Source organism: Kogia breviceps, chromosome 1, assembly GCF_026419965.1.
Source record: "Kogia breviceps isolate mKogBre1 chromosome 1, mKogBre1 haplotype 1, whole genome shotgun sequence".
Classification (NCBI taxonomy): Eukaryota; Metazoa; Chordata; class Mammalia; order Artiodactyla; family Physeteridae; genus Kogia; species Kogia breviceps.
In genome coordinates this window covers 148,539,989-148,560,231 of record NC_081310.1, presented here as the reverse complement: position 1 = coordinate 148,560,231, position 20,243 = coordinate 148,539,989, and the positions used below count along the sequence as shown (strand labels likewise).

Here is a 20,243-nt window from a genome sequence, read left to right as displayed (position 1 = left end):
CCCAGAAGTTGAATTGCTGGATCACATTGTAGTTCTATTTTTAATTTTTTGAGGAACCACTGTACTGTTTTCCTTAGTGACTGCACCAACTTACATTCTCAGCAACAGTGCACGAGGGTTCCCTTTGCTCCATATCTTCAACAACATTTGTTGTTTCTTGTCTTTTTGATAATAACCATTCTAACAGGTGTGAGATGATATCTTGTGGTTTGATTTGCATTTCTCTGATGATTAGTGATGTTGAGCACCTTTTCATGTACCTGTTGGCCATTTGTATGGCTTCTTTGGAAAAATATCTCTTCAGATCTTCTGCCCAGTTTTTTAATTTGATTATTTGTTTTTTTGATGTTGAATTATGTGAGTTCTTTGTATATTTTGGATATTAACCCCTTATCAGATATATGATTGCAAATATTTTCTTCTATTTGGTAAGTTACCTTTCCATTTTGTTGATGGTTTCCTTTGCTGTACAGAAGCTTTTTAGTTTGATGTATTCTCCTTTGTTTATTTTTGCTTTTGTTACCTTGTGGTGTCAAATTTAAAAAATTATCACCAAGACCAATGTCAAGGAGCTTTCCGCCTGTTTTCTTCTAGGAGTTTGTGGTTTCAGGTCTTGTGTTCAAATCTTTGATGATCAATTTTGATTTAATTATTGTGTATGGTATAAGATAGTGGTCCAATTTTATTCTTTTGCATGAGGCTTTCCAGTTTTCCCAATACCATTTATAATTAGATTTTTCATAAGTATTTAGCTTATACCAATTATACTGTAAATGATGAAAGTAGAGACCATGTTTTACACATTTTTTTCCTACACTGTACCCTGTATAGGCACTGGTTAAATATTTCTTGATTGACTATATACTATGAATTGTTAGTTGCAATATTAAAGTAAGTTCTTAAGGAAAATTTCAATATTTAAAATGACTACTTAAAAAAGATAGGTGGGAAAATTTAACATAGATATATACTTGTGGGGGTGCATGTCTGTCATGTGTCATCTCATTGGGGATGTGTTTCAAGGAAGGAAAATTCTCTGTTTGACTTGTTTCTCACTAGCCCTTCAGTAAATCATCTGATCATGATGCAGCTATTGTCCAGAATGTTGCTTTGTTTTATTGTTATGGGTATTCTGTTTAATGACCAGTATCTATAGTAATTTTGAAACTCTATTGGGGATAAAATAGAGACCTTAATTTCCTAATAAAATAAAAGTGCCTTCAAAATAAACCACCTCATGTTGTTTATTTTTTACCGAAATGCTGTTAAGAGGATAAAATATGTTAATGTTTTGGGAAAGTTAAATATACTTCAATTATGTTTAATATAAGGGTATTTTCAAAATGCTTGAGATTACCCTGGTAACTGACTAGTGTTTATAGTGTGGATATAATCGTTACCAAATACATGTGCATTTTGTTTGGCCTTTTGTTAAGGTTAATTGGATTTTTAAGAAAGACTGATAAGCCATGATTATAGCCATATGAACAAGAAAGTTTTAAGTTTTCAGATGAGTGTGTGAATTTTGCAGGTACTGTATTTGTTTTTCAGGTAGGAAATCTTGCAAGTAAAATGTACTGTGTTAAGAGTTCTAATTAAGCCAGAGGATGTGCTTAAACAATTAGTTATTAAATAATTTATGAATTTGCCTTTTGTGCTTTTATTGATATCAATCAGCCTTGGTCTTATGTGTTACATATTGTTAGTTAATTAAAAAACACAAAGCTACTCAATATCTAAGTGGTTTGTGTAATTTGAAGTAGATCTTAAAATTTTGAACACTGATGTTTAAAATTCTAAAGGTAATGTTTTTATTACTGTAGTGCATTTTGATAGATTGTGAGGTTAGGAACTAGGTGAAGCCAGAGTCTATTAATAATTCCCCTCCATACCCCCATCTTCATTAGGGTTTTTAAAAGCTCCACTTTCTATTCATTTTCTCTTCCTCTCATTCTGTATTCTCTTCCTTTGTAATTGCATATTTTTCCATGCCTCTAAGTAGTTAGGACTGTGCTCTATATACTAGGACTTCTAAAACTGCATTTCTAGTGCTACTTTTGTTAATATGAGGTAACTCGTATTTTCTGCTGTCCTTCAAATATTTCCATCTGGATGTTCTACAAACACTTCAAATTCAGTGTGTTTAAGATTAAACCTGTCATTCCCCTCTACACCACTCCTTTCTTGCTTTCTATTTTCTCTTCACTAATAGTATCATGTCCACATGCGTGTATAATTATTCTTGACTCTTTTTTCGTTGCTTATATCTAGTTAGTCAACCAAAGCTTAACAAATTATACTTTAAAAAATGCATCTGAAATCTGTTCTCTCTTCTTCACTCTCATTGATTTAGATCAGACCCTTATCTCTAACTTGGACTTTAACTTGATTTCCCTTTCTTTTCTTTTCCTCATTCATCTGATCGAATGAAATTGATCATGTCCCTTAATTTAAAACCATTGACTGTCTATTAACTCTAGTCTCAGGTTGTTGTAGCATGTAAAGACATGAAGTTCTTTACCATTTGTCTTGACCTACATTTCCAGCATCACCTCTCAACACTATCTTCCATGCTGATACACCAAAGTACCATCAACCTGCAAGCCATTCCTTGGGCATACTATCATTATCTTTTTTCCATATCTTTGCTGGTATTATTGCCTCTGCTTAGAATGCCCCTTATTATTAAAACTCCTTTTGTTAACTCTTACTCATTCTTTATGAACATGCTCAAAGGTACACCTTTGGTGAAGCCTTTACCAACTCCCATCAGGTAGAATTAGTTTATTATTCTGTGTTCTGTAACATTTTGGAAATACCTCTATTAAATATTGTGCTTGTAATTCACTTTAATATCACCTTGTGCTTTTCTGTATCTCCTTGTAGATAATGATTATTAAGGTAGCAGGGGTAGGGGAAAGGTACCAGAACCATTTGGTTGGCAATCACTGCTGTAGTGAGCCTGTGTTATGGAACTGGATTATTTCATAGCCCTTACATATGTTGAAAGTGAAGGAAAAATACCAAAACAATTGAGCCAGACACTGTGAAGTAAGTATCTTATTTGCTTTTATATTTCTCTGGCATAGAAAACTTCAATAACTAGTTGGCCGTCAGTCAATGTATGTTGAATTAGATTGAAGGGTAAGAAGCATTTGATAAGGAAGAACTTGTTGTGTATGCTAGTGGAAATACTATTACTAGTGGAAAGTGGAAGATAGGGATGGTCATGTGTGCACTGCCTCAGAAAAGTGAGAGAATTTAAAGGTTTATAATTAGAAGGCTTTACTGAGTAGTTTAGCAAAAATAAGATGACAGAATTGAAACATGGAAAGAACTGTTTTTCCATTTTTGTGGCTTTGGTTTAGACTTACTATGGGGGATAGGGAAGTGGGTGAACAGGAGACTATGATAGCTCATAATCTAAATTTGGAATTTAGGGAAGAACTGGGACAGCAGTGGCAGAATTTGTTAATCAGCTAACTGTGGATGAGTAAAAGAGTTTGCTGACAGGGAGTATGGGTGTAAAGTAAGGTTTGAATAAAACTATTTTTTTTTGTTGAACAAAACAGAATAAAGTTTTTCTGTATTTGCTTCCACCAAATCCACCCATTTTCTTTTGAACTATCCACTTAGGCTCTCATCACTACCAAAACTACTCTTGTCAATAGTTTAATCTCACTAAATCCAGTTGTCACTTCTCAGTCTTTACCTCACAACCTGTCAGAAGCATTTGACACTGTTGACTTCTCCCCCACTCCTTGTAATGTTTTGTTTACTTACTTTCCAGAACACTACTCTTCAGGTTTTCCTTTTACCATTGTGTCTGCTCCTTCACGGTCTCCTGTGCGGATTCTTCCTTATCCCCCTATCTATAAAGTACTTGGTGTGTTGTGCTACGTCTTTAGATCTCAGCATTTTTTTCTATGTATACAGATTTGGATTTACCCAGTCTCATAGCTTTACGGTACCATCTGGGTCCTGTCAATTCCCAAATTTATAGCTCCATCCCAGAGCTGTCCCCAAATGCAGGCTTTTATGTCCTTACCTGCCTACTCATCCTCCCTGCTTGCTTGTCTAATAGATATCTCAAACTTAGCATTTCTGAAACTGAATTCCCACTCCTCTTTTCTATATTTTCCCTTCCTACAGTCTTCTGTGTCTTTGTAAATGGCAGCCTGCCTACTCTGTTTGCTTATATGAAAACCACTCAAATTATATATGACTCCTTTTTTCCTCTCACATCTTATGTTTAATATATTAGGGAGTTCTTCATTTTCAACTGATCAGTTTTCACCACCTGCACATGATCATTCCATGACCGTTCCATATCTTGGCAATTACTGCCTTTGTTCAAGCCACCATCATCTCTTGCTGGGTTCCTGCAGTGGCTTTCTAACTTCTCTGTGCTTCAGCCCTTGCCCTCTGCAGTCTGTTAACACAGGAACCAGACTGGTAAAGTATAAATCAGAGCAGGACATTCCTTTCCTAAAAAACTCTTCAGCGGCTTCCCATCTCACTCAAAGTAAAGACTAAGTCTTTATTAATGGCTTTTAAGATTTCCCACAATCTGTCTTCGTTCTCTCCCCATCTGTAACTTTATCTCCTAACCTCATTTTCTACTATTGTACCCCTTTCTCACTTCCCTGCAGAGGCACTGCTCTCTTATTCCTGGAACAAGCTGGCAATGCTTCTGCTTTAAGACTTTTGCACTTGCTGATCTTTCTATGTGGAATATCTTTCCCCCAGGTATCTGCATTTCTTGGTTTCTTTCTTTCTTTAAGTCTTGACTTCCCTACCACCTTATTTTAAATTGCATCCCTTCTCTACATTTCTTATCAATCATTTTCTCCCTTGTTTTTCTTGAAAGCACCTATCATCATCTGACATATCTTATATTTTACTTATTTATTGTCAACTTCCCTGTTAGATGGTATGCCTTATGAGGGCAGGGGTTTTTCTCCATTTTGCTCACTGCTGAGGACCCAGTGCCATATAGTAGTTATTTAATAAATATCTATTGAATGCATAAATGAGGTATGTATTTTTTAACTCATTGAGACCTTGTTAGTGATGTCAGAGATCATATGACTGGCCATTGTGGGGGGGGAAATTAGGGTACAAATGTTTCTGAAAATAATTTTTATAAAATGTAATACATATTAATTGTGTTTTTCCTCAGTTTACAGTTCTGATGTAATTGATAAACAGTGCACTTCCATGGCCTCTGATAATACAGATGACAAAGCTGTTATTATTCTAGTTCCTGTTAGACTTGGTGGAGAAAGAACCAATGCCGACTATTTAGATTTTGTAAAGGTATGAAATAAGAGCTAAAATTTTTTGAAGGCAATGCTGGCTGATATGAAAAATAGAGAAGGTTTGCAATCTTTTTTCTATGAAATGGGTAGTGATGATTTTATAGTTGTAGATTGTAAAGTTTGACATTAGAGATCTTAAATTTCAGTATTACAAGATCAGATGTGATTTGAAGAATAAGGTGTTCTATGACAAAATAAAAAGGCTTTTAATCTTTGCAGATAATCAGGGGGATACAGTGCAGCAATAATCATAGTCTGAAATATATCTACAGTTCCCATCATCCATATTTGTGATTTTTAAAAGTATGTATCTTTGTTTATTCATAAAACCCACATTAAACTATATCTAGGTAATTATTGAAACAAAATGAGTTTTTTTTTAATTGCTGCTGCATTATCTCTTAGTTTGTTTCCTGTGCTACCATAAGGTCCATCAGTAGGTAGAATACTTATTTATGTAGACCAAAATGATAAAGATAGTATGGGGAGCTTCCAACTTTGTTTTCTTCATATTAACCAGTTAAAAATCTGTTCTATTTCAGAACACATAATTCATTTTTCCAAAAGAACCTGTCTAATTAGGTTATCTTGTCACAAAACTTTAACTTTTGAAATACTTAGTTTCTAGTTGACAGTATATTATTTATATTATTTTCATAGTTTTAATAAACTCAAGACCAGATATAGAATTCCTCTTTGAATGGAGTGTTATGGCATATAGTAATCTTGAAATAAAGTTTAGATTTGTTCCCCACATGAAGCATTAACCCCATATTGTGGTCCCTATGTGTATAGGTAGAACATATATCCTTACTCTAGATTATACCAATTCTAAAAACCTAGAGCAGTTATTTTCAATATGTGGTATATGGAAGTCTTCTAGCTGGTATATTGGCTTTTCCTAATCATTACTAAACTGTTGCAGGCATACTTGTTACTAATAATACCAGTACTATAACCAATAACATATACATACCCTAGATAAAAGTGGGGTTTTGATTTCTAACATGTGGACTCTTTAGTAGAATTATTGGTGGAATGTGAGAAGATATGAACCATTTCATCTAGTGGATCCACGGAGGGTTTCGAGACTTCTCGCATGTTGTCATGTCTCTGTTGGTTGTAACCAAATCTGAAATGAATTCCCCTGCCTTCTCTACTACCATGAGAAGATCAGAAATTGAGGCAGTCTCGGAACTGACTCTTTTGCCAAACCCCGACTCCTGGTGAAATGGACTGCAGATAGCTTTGAGGCATGCTTCATCTGGCTGAGGGCTTTGATGTTTGGTGGTGTTCATAAAAGTTATCAGATGGCAGGACTGCTTAACGCTGTTGAGTGATTCATTGGAGCCTGCATTGTAGTTAAACAAACCATGGTTAGCTGTTAAAGTGATCCTTAGTACCTAGCATATAGGAGCTGCTCAGCAAATATTTGTTAACTCTCATATTTGTATAACACTTTTAATACAGATTTATCTCATTTTACCCTCATACTAGCTAGGAACTAGATTGTCTTTATAAAACAGAAATGATAGAAGTTAAGTGATATGTTCAAATTCGGATAACAAACTGGTGACAGAGACCAGAACTTTTGTTGTTTTTCATATTTTCCCCTAAAATATGGACTCTCTAAAATGTAACATTTCTTTGAGCTTCTACTAATTTAATTTATGCTACAGTCCCCTTTTAGAGTAGTGACTATTAATACATTTAAAATTTTCAACTCTCAGGTAAAAGTGGCTGAAATGGCTGAGTGAAGTAGTGTTATGTTGTGGTTGGTCAGGGCGTGGTTGGGTCAGAAGCCAAAAGGAGAGCATGTAAAGAGTCATTCAGTTAGCAGTGAAAAAATAGTGTGTCTAATAGCCCTAAAAGAAAAGTAATCTTTCTCTTCCATTTCCTCTCCCTTTTCTTCTCCTCCTTCTCCACCTCCTCCTGTACCTCCATCACTGCCCTGCCCACTGCCCCCCACTACACTTCTTCCTCCTCCTCCTTAGTCAGCAGCTGTATTTTTTTCCTGCCAAACCACTGTGCATTATACTCTCTAAAATTCACCATTCAATTCTAGTTTTAAAATTTATTGATTGAGGTAATTCCACAGTATTTCAGAGATGGTTACCATTTCCTGCTGCATTCTGTGAGGAGAAAGAAATTTGGTGTGGTGCTTTATCAGCTCTTACCACAGGAAGTTTACTTATTTATTTACTTTTAAAAGGACCTGGAATGAGGAAAATCCAATATGTTCTCTTTCTTCAGCAAGACAAATTAGGACTTTCATTTTTGACTGATTACTTCAGTCTTATTTATTGCTGCATGGATACAGCTCAATTAATTCTCACCACTAGATAACTGTGAAAAAGCTTTTTTAGGAACTGAATAGTGTTTCAAGTTTCCAAAGATACAGCGGCCATGGCTCACGGGCCCAGCCGCTCTGCGGCACGTGGGATCTTCCCGGACCGGGGCACAAACCTGTGTCCCCTGCATCGGCAGGCGGATTCTCAACCACTGCGCCACCAGGGAAGCCCCAGCTTCTTATATGTAGTGGCATTTTAGCTCCTAATCTACTTATAAGTGTTTATTGCTAAATCTGCTCTAATCTGTTGAAAAGGAAATATAGGTGTCAAGAACCAAAGTCTTTCTTCCATTACCTGAAATCATTCTTTATCTGAAGAGAGTCTGTGATGATTCTTGCTATAAATATATGTATTTTTTCTTTTTTTTCTTGGCTATGAGGGACTTACAACTTTCACTTCCTCATGGGTCCCTATATCAGAAACACTGTATTTCAGCTGATCAGATTGCCTGAGATTAAAGTAAGGCACTCTCTAATTGAGTTAAGGATTTCTATTTAGGGGGAAAGCAATAGAATAATAGAACTGTTAATAGAATGATAATAACAATAGAATAATAATAACTATTATTATCAAGTTTTTTGGTATAATTTCATCTTAATTTATTTTTTAGTTAGCTCTAAAATTTTAACTTTATATGCCTTCTCTGTTTCTGTAATTTCTTCAGTGCAGTTCTCCTTTCCAAAAAAACCTCTATGATATTTTCACAAGACTGCAAATATACAAAATTTACAGCCATTAAATATTATAATATAGATCTATATTTACTGATAGAAAAAGGTGTTTATGAGATAATGAATGACAAAAGTTACAGTGGCATATGTTATATATGCCATATATATAAAATTGTATTTATAAATCTATATGTGAATATATGTAATATAGACAGATGTCAAGAAGATATTCTCCTAAATGTTAATAATGATGAGTGTTGGGGTTTTGGGAAATTTCTCTGTGTGTTTTTTCAATAACCACCACATATTATTTTTAAGAAAATAATTAAGTTTAAACAAAACTGTGGTTTGTTTACTTGTTAAAGGAAAAAAGCATTTGTTCATACAGTCTATTTTTTGTATCTTCTAGATTTTGAAACATCCTCTTATTTAAGAGAAGGAAAGTTTATTGTTTAATATTTTGGGGTTTTATAACTTATACTTTATCATTATTAGTGTTTTCTAACATAATATATGCTAAAATTAATGCAGAAACTATTGATAGGATATTAATTGATTCCACTGGACATGTTTTTAATTGACTCCACTTCATGGACATGTTTTTTAAAAAAGTATAGAATTATTTGTCCCAGCTTAAATAGAGTACTGCTTAGAATAGACACTGAGGGAAATATTAAACAATTTATTGAGGTATCACTGATATTTTATGATTAGTAAAATAAACTGAGTTTAAATACAGTAATAATTATTATTTTCCTTGAATTAAATTGTTTTCATTAGTCTTTATTCCAAATGAAGTAGCGTAAAAATTTTGTCATGAATGCCATTGATTAAAAATGTTTTTTAGTTTGTGATTCTAAGACTCAAGTTTCAGTGAAAACAGTAACAATGTCTAATAATTATTTCTAGCATTTCAAAAAGCCTGATGAAAATACTACATTGATCACAGCAAGGCTGCACCAGCTAACTGGAAGGCCAAATGTTTTGACTTTGGCAGGCATTTTTATTGCCTTTCCATGGTTATGTTGTTTATCTCTATAACTGGCACATAGTAGTTGTTTAATGTTGTTGAATGGTTTAAAGAAAATGGAAGATAGTTTGGTGGACAAAAGGATTTCAGAACATGGGGAAAATGTAATAAAAAGAAAACTGGTGGTGAAAAATTTGGGAACTACTACTACTATTAGTAATACAAATTTGGTTGTTTTGAATAATTATCATTTGTCTTTTGACTCTAAATCTGAATTAATTTATTTTGGCAGGGTATTTTAAGCCTTGAATATTGTGTGGGTATTGTTGGTGGCAAACCTAAACAGTCATATTACTTTGCTGGATTTCAAGGTTAGTGATTTAGTAAAATATATTTCTTCTCTGTTTTCTTTTAAAAGTTGGAAAGTTAATATAGGATCATCTAGAAACAGGATGATTAACGGAGCAAAATGAGTACCTTATAAATTCATCAGTCCTACCATAGCCACTCATTTGTCATTTGGTCCACAGCATAATTGGATTCTGTAAAATGTATATTTAATTTCTGTTATTGCATAAACAAGGCATAATTTATTGGTTTTACTAAACTTTAGAAGACATTGCTGCCACATTCTGGCAGTTGCTATTTACATATTTACCTTTTATCAGTTTTAGTGGTGCTAGTTGATGATAAAATGACAAGCAATATGTTCTTCCTGTCAGGATAAAGTAGTGCAATACATTTTTCATATGCAAACTGTAGAATATAATTGTGTGTTTGTGAAAGTAATTTTATCACCAAAAATTAAATGACAGTCTCATCACTTTATAAAAATTCTGCTTATACAAGCATATTTGATTATGCAAAAGTTAATCTGTCCTGTGCAAACCTATGTTTCAGTCAATGAATATCAGTCTGGCAAGCTGTTACTCCCAGATTTTTTTCAGCTATTCTACATAGAAATTGGATTGTAAGCAGTGTAATAATAAGGTGTTTTTTGAATTACTTGTCTTCTGTTTTGTCCTTGTAGATGACAGTTTGATTTACATGGATCCTCATTACTGCCAATCTTTTGTAGATGTCAGCATAAAGGATTTCCCTCTTGAGGTACTGTGGATAAAGAGCTGGTACTGATTTCTTACCATATGAAGCAAATTCTAATTTAGAGATGTGCTAGGCAGCTACGCTTTTATGGTATCACAGTTACAAGTTAATAATAAATATTTTACTAATTTGTAAACCCATAATACATACAACGGTCAAAGTTTAAATAATTCGGTGCTGAATTTTAATTTACAATATACTTTCTTCTTCATTTATCTTTGTCTCTAACTTGTTAGATACCCTAGCCCTACCAAAATGAATGATCAAGCCTCCAAGTAATTTTGTACATATACAGCTGAATAGTACTGAAGAATTTAAAATGTTAGGTATGTTTTAAAAAAAAAGAAAGGGGGGAAAAAAAGAAAAATAAAGAAGATGATAGAGTTGTGTTAGAGTGACAAAGTGATTGAAGGAGCCTGCAAAATTATTTTGCTTTAAGTATAGTAATAAGTCTTAGCCTCTAGTTAAGTTTTCGCGAGTTTTAATTGGGTTTCTAATATTTGTTTTAGCTTTGATTTCTTAAAGTCTTCTTTTCCTTTATGTTAATCATTTTCTGATCCAGCATTTTAAAAAAATTTTTTATTGCACTATAGCTGGTTTACAATGTTGTGTTAGTTTCAGGTATACAGCAAAGTGAATCAATTATACATGTGCAGCATTGTAATTCAGAAAATTTTGAGAGTGCATAAGTGAGACATGTTATGTTACCATGTTATGTTATCATGTTTATGTTATGTAAACCATGTTACATGGTTTTGGTTCTTGTTTTCCCAGGTGATGCTTTTACAGACTTTTAAAATAATCACTTGAGTGGCATGGATTACTAATTCTCAAGGGCTTGACAAGATGGAAATGTGGTTTAGTACTTTGTTTTAGTAATAGCTTACTAGCTAATGTTAATACCTAATAAGTATTTAGGGGGTAGATTATGAAAATGGATAAACCACAAGATTAAAAACTGTTTTTAAAAGATACATTATAAAACAGCCTAGCATTTTTTGTAGACTATTACCTCAACTAAAGTACAAGCTTCTTGAGGACAAAATTAGCTTTGCTTTTTACTTCCTTCCTTCATAATATTTTTGCATGTAAACTTTAATAAATATTTCTAGTTGGCTGATTGATACTGTGTGAGGAGGCACATAGAATTGTGCTACGTGAACCACACTGTAATTCTTTTGCTGCTGCATTGTGGTCTTGTGGCACTGATTCTTATGTCTATGTTATATTTCCAGTGTGTCTGTGTCAAACTGACTCCTTAAAAAAGTAAATACTTGAGATTCAGATGGAAACTTGTTCTCAGCATTCTAGTATTATCTAAAATAGGCAAATTAAAAGATTGTTAGTGTTGGTTATTTTGGCCAGTAGAAAGAGACTATTCTCATATTTTGAGAGACTCTACAAAGATGCCAGGTCAGTGAATATCCTGGTTATGTCTACACCGTCAATATTAGGAAGGTCGCAGCTCATTATTGGGAGACTGTTGCAACACTTCAGTAAAAGCTTGAAGTGGGGTGAAAGTGAGAATGGAAAAGAATTGATTTTTAAGAGACTTTATAAAGTAAAATTTGGTGAAATTAGGTAACCTCTCGAATGCACAGAAGCATTTATTTCTTACATATTGGGACACCAAGAAAGTGGGTTTAAGATGAGCTTTAGCAGCGAGGGTCTGTTGAACTGTGGGTTCACGTTGTTAGTGGTTAGGACAGGGCAGAGTTTCAATTGTTGGGATGAGAGGACTAGTGGATATACATTTTCTTATACATATTTATGAAGTGTGTGTGTGTGTATACATGCATGTATGTGTGTGTACATATTTAATAAGTTAAGATTTCTTAAACCAGAGACTATTGCTTCATGCTATTTATGATATACTTTCAGAATGACTGATTCTCTTTACAAATACTGAATCTATTACCTTAATATTAATATTCTATTAATAAGGTAAGAAAAACCTTATTATAGATACGTTAGTGTCTTCTGATTCCTGGGCCCCCAATTCCAAGTTTCAGGTTTTAGGAGGTTTATACAGTGGTGACTATTTTAATATATCCTAGTAAGTCCAGAGAATAGTGGCATTAAAGCTATTAGAATGATGTGATGTGATTATGTAGATAGATGAGTGAATTCATCGGTGAAAGATGTATGCTTTATGAATTACACATGTGAACTACAGTTTGTAGGAGGTGCTTTTTAGTAAGGATATATTCTCTAATTAGTTATCTTAGGAAGCTTTATCTAAATCACCAGAATAACACAGCTACACCTAAAAGTATTTGTTTCAATATTATTTGTATGTTTAGGTAATAGAATCCACTATTCCATATAATAAGCCTAGAACAGGCCTAGCATTTAGTAGGTGCCTAATATCTAACTGTTGAGGCAGTGAATAAACAGTGTGTTGAAAAATGAAATAAATGGGAATTGACTCACTCTGGCTAGTTTTTTCAGAAACATATTTTATTGTCACAGAAGTGTATCTAGTGATACTTGCTAAAATGTGTTTGTGAAGTAGAAGCTGCTACTCTTAGCAGTTATCAGAATTTTAAAAATTAAAAAAATCTAAGTGCATAGCTCAGAGAATTATCACAAAGTGAACATAGCTGTGTAATGCCACTTGGGAAAATATTTTAAAGTCTAACTTGTTTTACAGTAAACAGAAATGATTCTGAATTATAAATTAATGTTGGTTTGTTTCAGAATCTTCTTGGGTGAACAAAACATTATAATTTAAATGGTATAAAATACCTCTCTGTAATATGAGTCCTAGTACTCATGTAGGAACACCCAGTAACAATTTCACTTTTCAGTCATCAGAGATTTATATCTGTGTTTTGGTGAATAATTTCAAAGTTCGTTGTAGGCATCAAAACAACTATGATTAACTAGTGTTTGTCATTATTATCTATGATGATTGAGGCAATACAGTGAAATAGCACAAAGCCTATTCCAGTTTAGTCTCAATGGTTCTTATATGAAAACTTGAATCAATGCAATGCTTTAATATAATTTAGGGCAGCCATGTAGACAGGTTAAAAAAATACTTTGTTGGACTATACAAACTTTTGGCTCTTCTTTCTTATCCCCAAGTAGCAAAAACTAAATAAACATTCCTTATTATTGGCTTTGGAAGGAGTTGGGCAAATGACTATTGTTAGATACCTTGTATGTAGAATAATTTAATTGTAACTATGACCTAGAACTGTCTGAGCCTTAAACAGTAATACTCCTGTATATTGTTAACTAACAAGTTTACCTAGCTCTTCTATGCCTTTCCAGATCTGTTTTTAATATCTCTTTATAAATAAAACAGGTAAAACAATGTTAGAAGAAGTCCAACTAAGACAATACTTGTGTTGAATAGAACACTGGACGTTCCAGTTTAGCTAGGGTGGATCTCACTGTAAATTAAGTGTTAGCTAAGCATTTCATAGAAGTCATAGTTTTGAAAACACATTTGTTTGGTCTATGCTTACTAGCATGATCTTAGATTTGAATCTAGTATGTGACTGAACTATCTGTAAGGGAAAAAAAAGCAGCTTGGAATGTATTTGTTTTGCATATCCTCTGATGATAATATGGGATATTAATTGGATCACTAGGATGTATGTAGGGGGAGAGAAAAGAGTGATTTTGACTGATTCACCATGAACATAAATATGAAAGCCTATATTTTTCTGTGTTTTAATAGATAGTTTCAAGTTGAAATCCCTTAGTTTCAGGCATTAAATGTAGGGAAATTTTAAGTTTATGGGTTCATATCAAGCCTAGATTATTTCTTGAGCTTCTTCTTTAATTCAAAAATATAAAATATGCAGTGAAGAATTTCCCATACCTGTCTCCCATCTGCCCAGTTTTCTTCCTCTCCTTAAACTTGTTAATTTTTGATATCTTTATGCAAATATAAGCAAATATGAATGTATATATATTATGGCCCTCCTTTTTTAACATAAACTTTTTTTTATACATACAAAAAAAGATTTGGTAGCATCAATAATTTTTAAGGACAAGTGTCTGAGCATTCACACAGTTTAAAAATAAAAAATCTTTTCCGGGCTTCCCTGGTGGCACAGTGGTTGAGAGTCCGCCTGCCGATGCAGGGGACACGGGTTCGTGCCCCGGTCCGGGAAGATCCCACATGCCGTGGAGTGGCTGGGCCCGTGAGCCATGGCCGCTGAGCCTGCATGTCTGGAGCCTGTGCTCTGCAAGGGGAGAGGCCACAGCAGTGAGAGGCCTGCGTACCGTAAAAAAAAAAAAAAAAATCTTTTGAACAAAGTACCAGAGTGTAGTGGTGAAGAAAAAAAACATTGGAATGATTAGCTTTATATTCTGCCCTTTTCCTCCTTTTGCATTCTCTAAAGATACCAGACTCTACTAGTAGCCACAACCTATTGACTAGAGTAGAGAGTCTAGAGCAGTCTCCTTAGCTCATTTATATCTTTAGCATTATGACCACTTGAGAAAAGTGAACTAAGGGACAGGAGGACTGGTAAGGAGAAGGGCAAGGACCATAATAGAACAGTTTTCACCTGTATCCTGTGTGGGACTGAACAAGAACTTGAGGTAAAGCTCAGTAGAAGAGTGGGTTGGGAGAATGTGTAATTATATGCTAATTGTGTCAATTGCTAAAACTCTCATGTTGATCTCTTTTCATATCATTATGGAGCATTTTCATGAACCCGCATATTTGTTTACAAAGTCTTCGTATTCTTATTCAAAGGTTTATAAACATTAAAAAAATCTCTAACCAAACAGACATAATTACACTTTCTTAGAAATAGCTAACTTGATTCTAAACCTTGTACTAGCTTATTCATGTCTTTTTCAGAGACACATTTTTCTTCCCTTCTGCAAGTGTTAGAAATGCACACCACTTCTAAAAAAATTTTTTTTTTTTTTTTTTTTTTTGTGATATGCGGGCCTCTCACTGTTGTGGCCTCTCCCGTTGCGAAGCACAGGCTCCGGACGCGCAGGCTCAGCGGCCATGGCTCACGGGCCCACCCGCTCCGCGGCATGTGGGATCTTCCCGGACCAGGGCACGAACCCGTGTGCCCTGCATCGGCAGGCGGATTCTCAACCACTGCGCCACCAGGGAAGCCCTAAAAAAAATTTTATTTATTTTATGTATTTATATTTGGCTGCGTTGGGTCTTCGTTGCTGTGCGTAGGCTTTCTCCAGTTGCGGCGAGGGGAGTCTACTCTTCGTTGCGGTGCATGGGCCTCTCACCACGGTGGCCTCTCTTGTTGTGGAGCACAGGCTCTAGGTGCACGGGCTTCAGTAGTTGTGGCATGGGAGCTCAGTAGTTGTGGCTCGTGGGCTCCAGAGCACAGCCTCGGTCTTTGTGGCACCCAGGCTTAGCTGCTCCGCGGCATGTGGGATCCTCCCGGACCAGGGCTCGAACCCGTGTCCCCTGCACTGGCAGGTGGACTCTTAACCACTGCGCCATCAGGGAGGTCTAGAAATGCTCACCACTTTTGACACACTTCCTTTCTTTTGCAGATTGGCACTAATGTTGCATAAGGTGGAGATTTGGTGAATTGAATATACACAATGTTGGCTCTTACGTTTTACAGCTTTGGAGATTGGGAGGGATCATCTGCAGAGGATAGACTAAAACATCATTTGAAAGCATGTTTGTAGTTTGGAGAAAAGCTAGATAGCAAATTTTAAATTAAGTAATATTTTTGTATACTTAAGTCCATCAAATAAAACTAAATTAATCCTAAAGAACTTTTAAAATTACAGACATTCCACTGCCCTTCTCCCAAAAAGATGTCATTTCGAAAAATGGATCCTAGCTGTACAATAGGATTTTACTGTCGAAATGTTCAGGACTTCAAACGAGCTTCTGAAGAAATCACTAAGGTACTTTTATTTTAAATATTATAATATTTGTAAATGACCTAATTTTTATTAGAGGTAGCCTTTCAGAAGATAAAAATCTATAGATTATGATTCGTTTATAAAATTTCCCCTTGACTGTTAATATTATTAAGAATGTTTTGAACCAGAAAATATAACTATTTGGGGATTCCTAGCTTTTGAGGTGGATGAAATCACTTAGTGACCAATTGAAAATATTGATTGCTCCACTAGGTGGCACTGTTGAAATAAAAATCTCTGCAAACTAGCCATGTGCAAGCGATTAGGTTGTATTTTATTTGAAGAGGATTTTAAAAGGGCAGTACCTTAGGGGGTAGAAAAAAATTAATGAAGTATTTGATCAAGCCAAATTGTGCATTATTTCTTGTTAGTCCAAGTGTTTTGATTTTTGTAAAGAGAAATGGTGTTTTTGGATTTCTCAGAACTGTTTTATTAAATGAGCTGTATTGTTACCTTCCAATAAACTTGTTTAATCTGATCTGTTCTACTTATAGGATCCTGGAAATAGGTTTATTTAACTCCTCTTATTACCTTTAAACTTCTGCATTTTTCTGGCCCTTGAGTACTGCTAAAACATATATAGGGCCATAAACTCTGTCTATATTTAGTACTTTAGAAAGTAAAAAAATTGCTTATTTAGGAAGTTAGCCTAATTGGATGGCTCTCTTTATTAGTATCAATATTATAGGTTATCATTTTTTATGGTAAGTAAAACTAAAACTAGAATCATTTTTGGGAATTCTTAACTTGAGCTCAGTTGTAATATGTATACCTTATTACTGCTTTACTTCCAATTAATTTTATTCAGGAAAATGGACATAGTGGGTTGAAATTTTATTTTTATAATGTAAAAATAGAATGAAAAAGTTAAATAAAAAGTTTCACTTAAGTTAGGTTTAGTTTACTTGACCTGCCATGTAAAAGAGGAAATTTAACAGGAACATGACAGAAAAATGAATGAGGAGAGGAGAAAATGAGATATGTGAGAACCTTTTCTTATTCCTCATTTCTCACAGTTGTCGTCTTTTCATTCTTCTTTTCAACCTGAAAGGCCAAGTGAACATAAGAAAATATGTTTTCTCCATTTTCCCCTTTTTTATTACTTGAAATTAGTATATACATTTGTATATTTTAGTTTGACAATTCTCTGGCTTTATAAAGTATCATGTATGTGCTAAAATATACAAATACAGATATATGGTAATATAGATTGATGTTGATGAACATTTTCCATTAAAAAGTCCCATTTATGTTTCCATTAGCTTATTTTTTATCTAGGTTGAAATAAGTATATTTAGAACAGTGATGTAGTCTATCTCTGGAATAGAAAAAAGCCCAAATTACTGTTACCAAATTGAGAAAAACAATATTCATAAATGAGTTGCATGTTGATATTTTCTGATTAAAAACAGATAGTTTTGTGGTTTTATACTAATAGTTTTTACACTGGAAAACTACTTAGAAGTTATTGTTCTTGATGCATCCAAGTAATATGCAGTCTTAAAGCAATGAGTAACTATGTTGAAATATAATATGGAAGTACTGAGAATTTTGCCAGAGTCAATTAACTTTGTTTTAATTATACTGTTGTTCTTAAGTTAATAGCTTTTTGGTAGCAGTATCAAAACCTCACTTTGTCAGTTAATAACTTGATCATTTACTTTTGCATGGAAGATTGTAAGTTAAGCAATTTTCCTTCTTAAAAACTGAATTCAGCATTTTTAGTTAAACTGTTATATTTTTCTTTGAAAATTAAAACATCTTAAATTATTTGTTTCTATATAGGATATATTTTCAGTTTTCTCATTTTGAAATTGAGGCCAGGTAGTCTAGATTCTCATGTTTAATTTGTAATGCTATGTGAATGAATATTCTAATGCTTATGCCACATGAGTTTTAAAATGTTAATAAAAATTGTTAAATTAATTCAGTGTTTAGCAGAGCTCAGTCCAGCAAGTATCTGAATAACTGTCATGTTGAAAACACAAAATGACCAAGGCTTTGCCCTCAAGTAGCATTTATAGTTCAGGAGGCAGAATAAGACAAGCAGACATGTATTATACTAAGTATGGTAAGCATTCATACAGAAATAGAAATAAATTGATAGGGTAAGGAGGAGTGTTAAAATGAGAGAGATGTCACATCCAAGTCAAAGTTCTTTATTGTGATGGTGATATTTAATATGAGCCCTAAAGTGTAGGCTTAATTTCTGTTGGCTAAGGGAGAAGGGGGAGGGTACGTCAAGCAGAGGAGATAACAAGAGGAAAAGTATTGGAAAAGAAAAATGTAGAGCTTCTCTAGAGAATGGCAAATAGTCCAATTTGTTAGGTGCCATGGATACATATAGGGCACGATTTTTTGTCTTCTGATTGCATGAATCAGAATCCCTAGAGGTATGGCCTGGGAGCCTCCATTTCTAACAAACTTCACAAGTAATCTTGTACACCAAATTTGAGAACCAGTAGTATAAGACAGTGCAACCCAAAGTGTGATACTTGATGTTTTTAGGTGACCCTGCGACAAATATTCTGATACTTATATATGTATATTCATATTAGAAAAGAATAGCTGGCTTATTAAACATGTGGTTTCCTACTTATCATTGACCTGTACAAGGCTATTGGGGTTAAAATTATGAAAAGAAAAATATTCATTAATTGTAATAGAGATGGCATATATAGTGAAAATAAAGAAGGAGGTATATAAATGTCCAAGACTTGGGAAACACTGCTATAGGAAATAGTGAAGGAGGCTAGAAAAGGAGGTTGGAAAAATATTGTGGAGAGTATTGAATGCCAGGCTGAAGAAGTTTGTACTTTGCAATATGTTCATTTTATTAAATTAGTTTTTAAAAATTTCAAGCATACAGAAATATAGAGGATAGAATAATAAATAGCCATGTGCTACCTCTAAGCTTAAGGGAAAAAAAAAACAAACATATATAATTGAAGTGTATTACCTTTCCCCAGTCTTATTCCCTTATTTCCTTTCCAGTGGTAGCCACTATCCTAAATTAGTGTAAATTAGTATACTTGATGTGTCTGTAAACAACATACACTGTTTTTTTGGTATGTTCTTAAACTTGTCATTAATTATATATTCATATAAAAATGTATGTATCCTTTTGCAACTTGCTTTTTCATTTGATAGTGACCTGGAAATTATATCTATTCATGTTCGTCTAGCTTATTCATTTAAACTGCTAAATAGTAGTACATTTCACAGTATACTACATTTAAAAAATGTATTTATTTATTTATTGAATTTTTTGAAGTGTAGTTGATTTACAGTGTAATGTTAACTTCTGCTGTATAGTTGTACATATATACGTATATATATTCTTTTATACATGTATATTCTTAGTTGTACATATATATATTCTTTATTGTATTCTTTTCCATTATGGTTTAACACAGGATATTGAATATAGTTCCCTGTGCTATACAGTAGGACCTTGTTGTTTGTCTGTTTATTTATTTATTGAGGTACAGATGTTGAACATCATTTCATGTATCTATTGGCCAATCGGTATGTCTTTAAAGAAACAGCTATTTAGGTTTTCTCCCCATTTTTTGATTGGGTTGTTTGTTTTTTTTGATATTGAGTTGTATGAGCTGTTTGTATATTTTAGATATTAACCCCTTGTCAGGTGCATCGTTTGCAAATATTTTCTCCCATTCTGTAGGTTGTCTTTTAATTTTGTTGATGGTTTCCTTTGCTGTGCAAAAGCTTATAAGTTTGTTTAGGTCCCATTTGTTTACTTTTGCTTTTATTTCTTTTGCCTTGGGAGCCTGATCTAAGAAAATATTGCTATGATTTATGTTGAAGAATGTTTTGTCTATGTTCTTTTCTAGGAGTTTTATGGTGTCATGTCTTGTATTTAGGTCTTTAAGACATTTTGATTTTGTTTTGTATATGGTTTGAGGGAGTGTTCTAATTTCAT

At 33.8% G+C, this 20,243-nt stretch overlaps 1 protein-coding gene across 4 annotated transcripts in view; it reads left to right on the top strand.

Annotated features, from left to right (window-relative positions):
• ATG4C (autophagy related 4C cysteine peptidase) overlaps positions 1-20,243 on the top strand; it is a 90,862-nt gene that overhangs the window by 60,738 nt on the left and 9,881 nt on the right. For all 4 annotated transcript variants that reach the window (XM_067006793.1, XM_059063948.2, XM_067006786.1 and 1 more), the window contains exons 7-10: positions 5,183-5,319; positions 9,606-9,684; positions 10,344-10,420; positions 16,163-16,282. In XM_067006793.1, the coding sequence (XP_066862894.1) occupies positions 5,183-5,319; positions 9,606-9,684; positions 10,344-10,420; positions 16,163-16,282 (413 nt within the window). The remainder of the gene's footprint in view (positions 1-5,182; positions 5,320-9,605; positions 9,685-10,343; positions 10,421-16,162; positions 16,283-20,243) is intronic.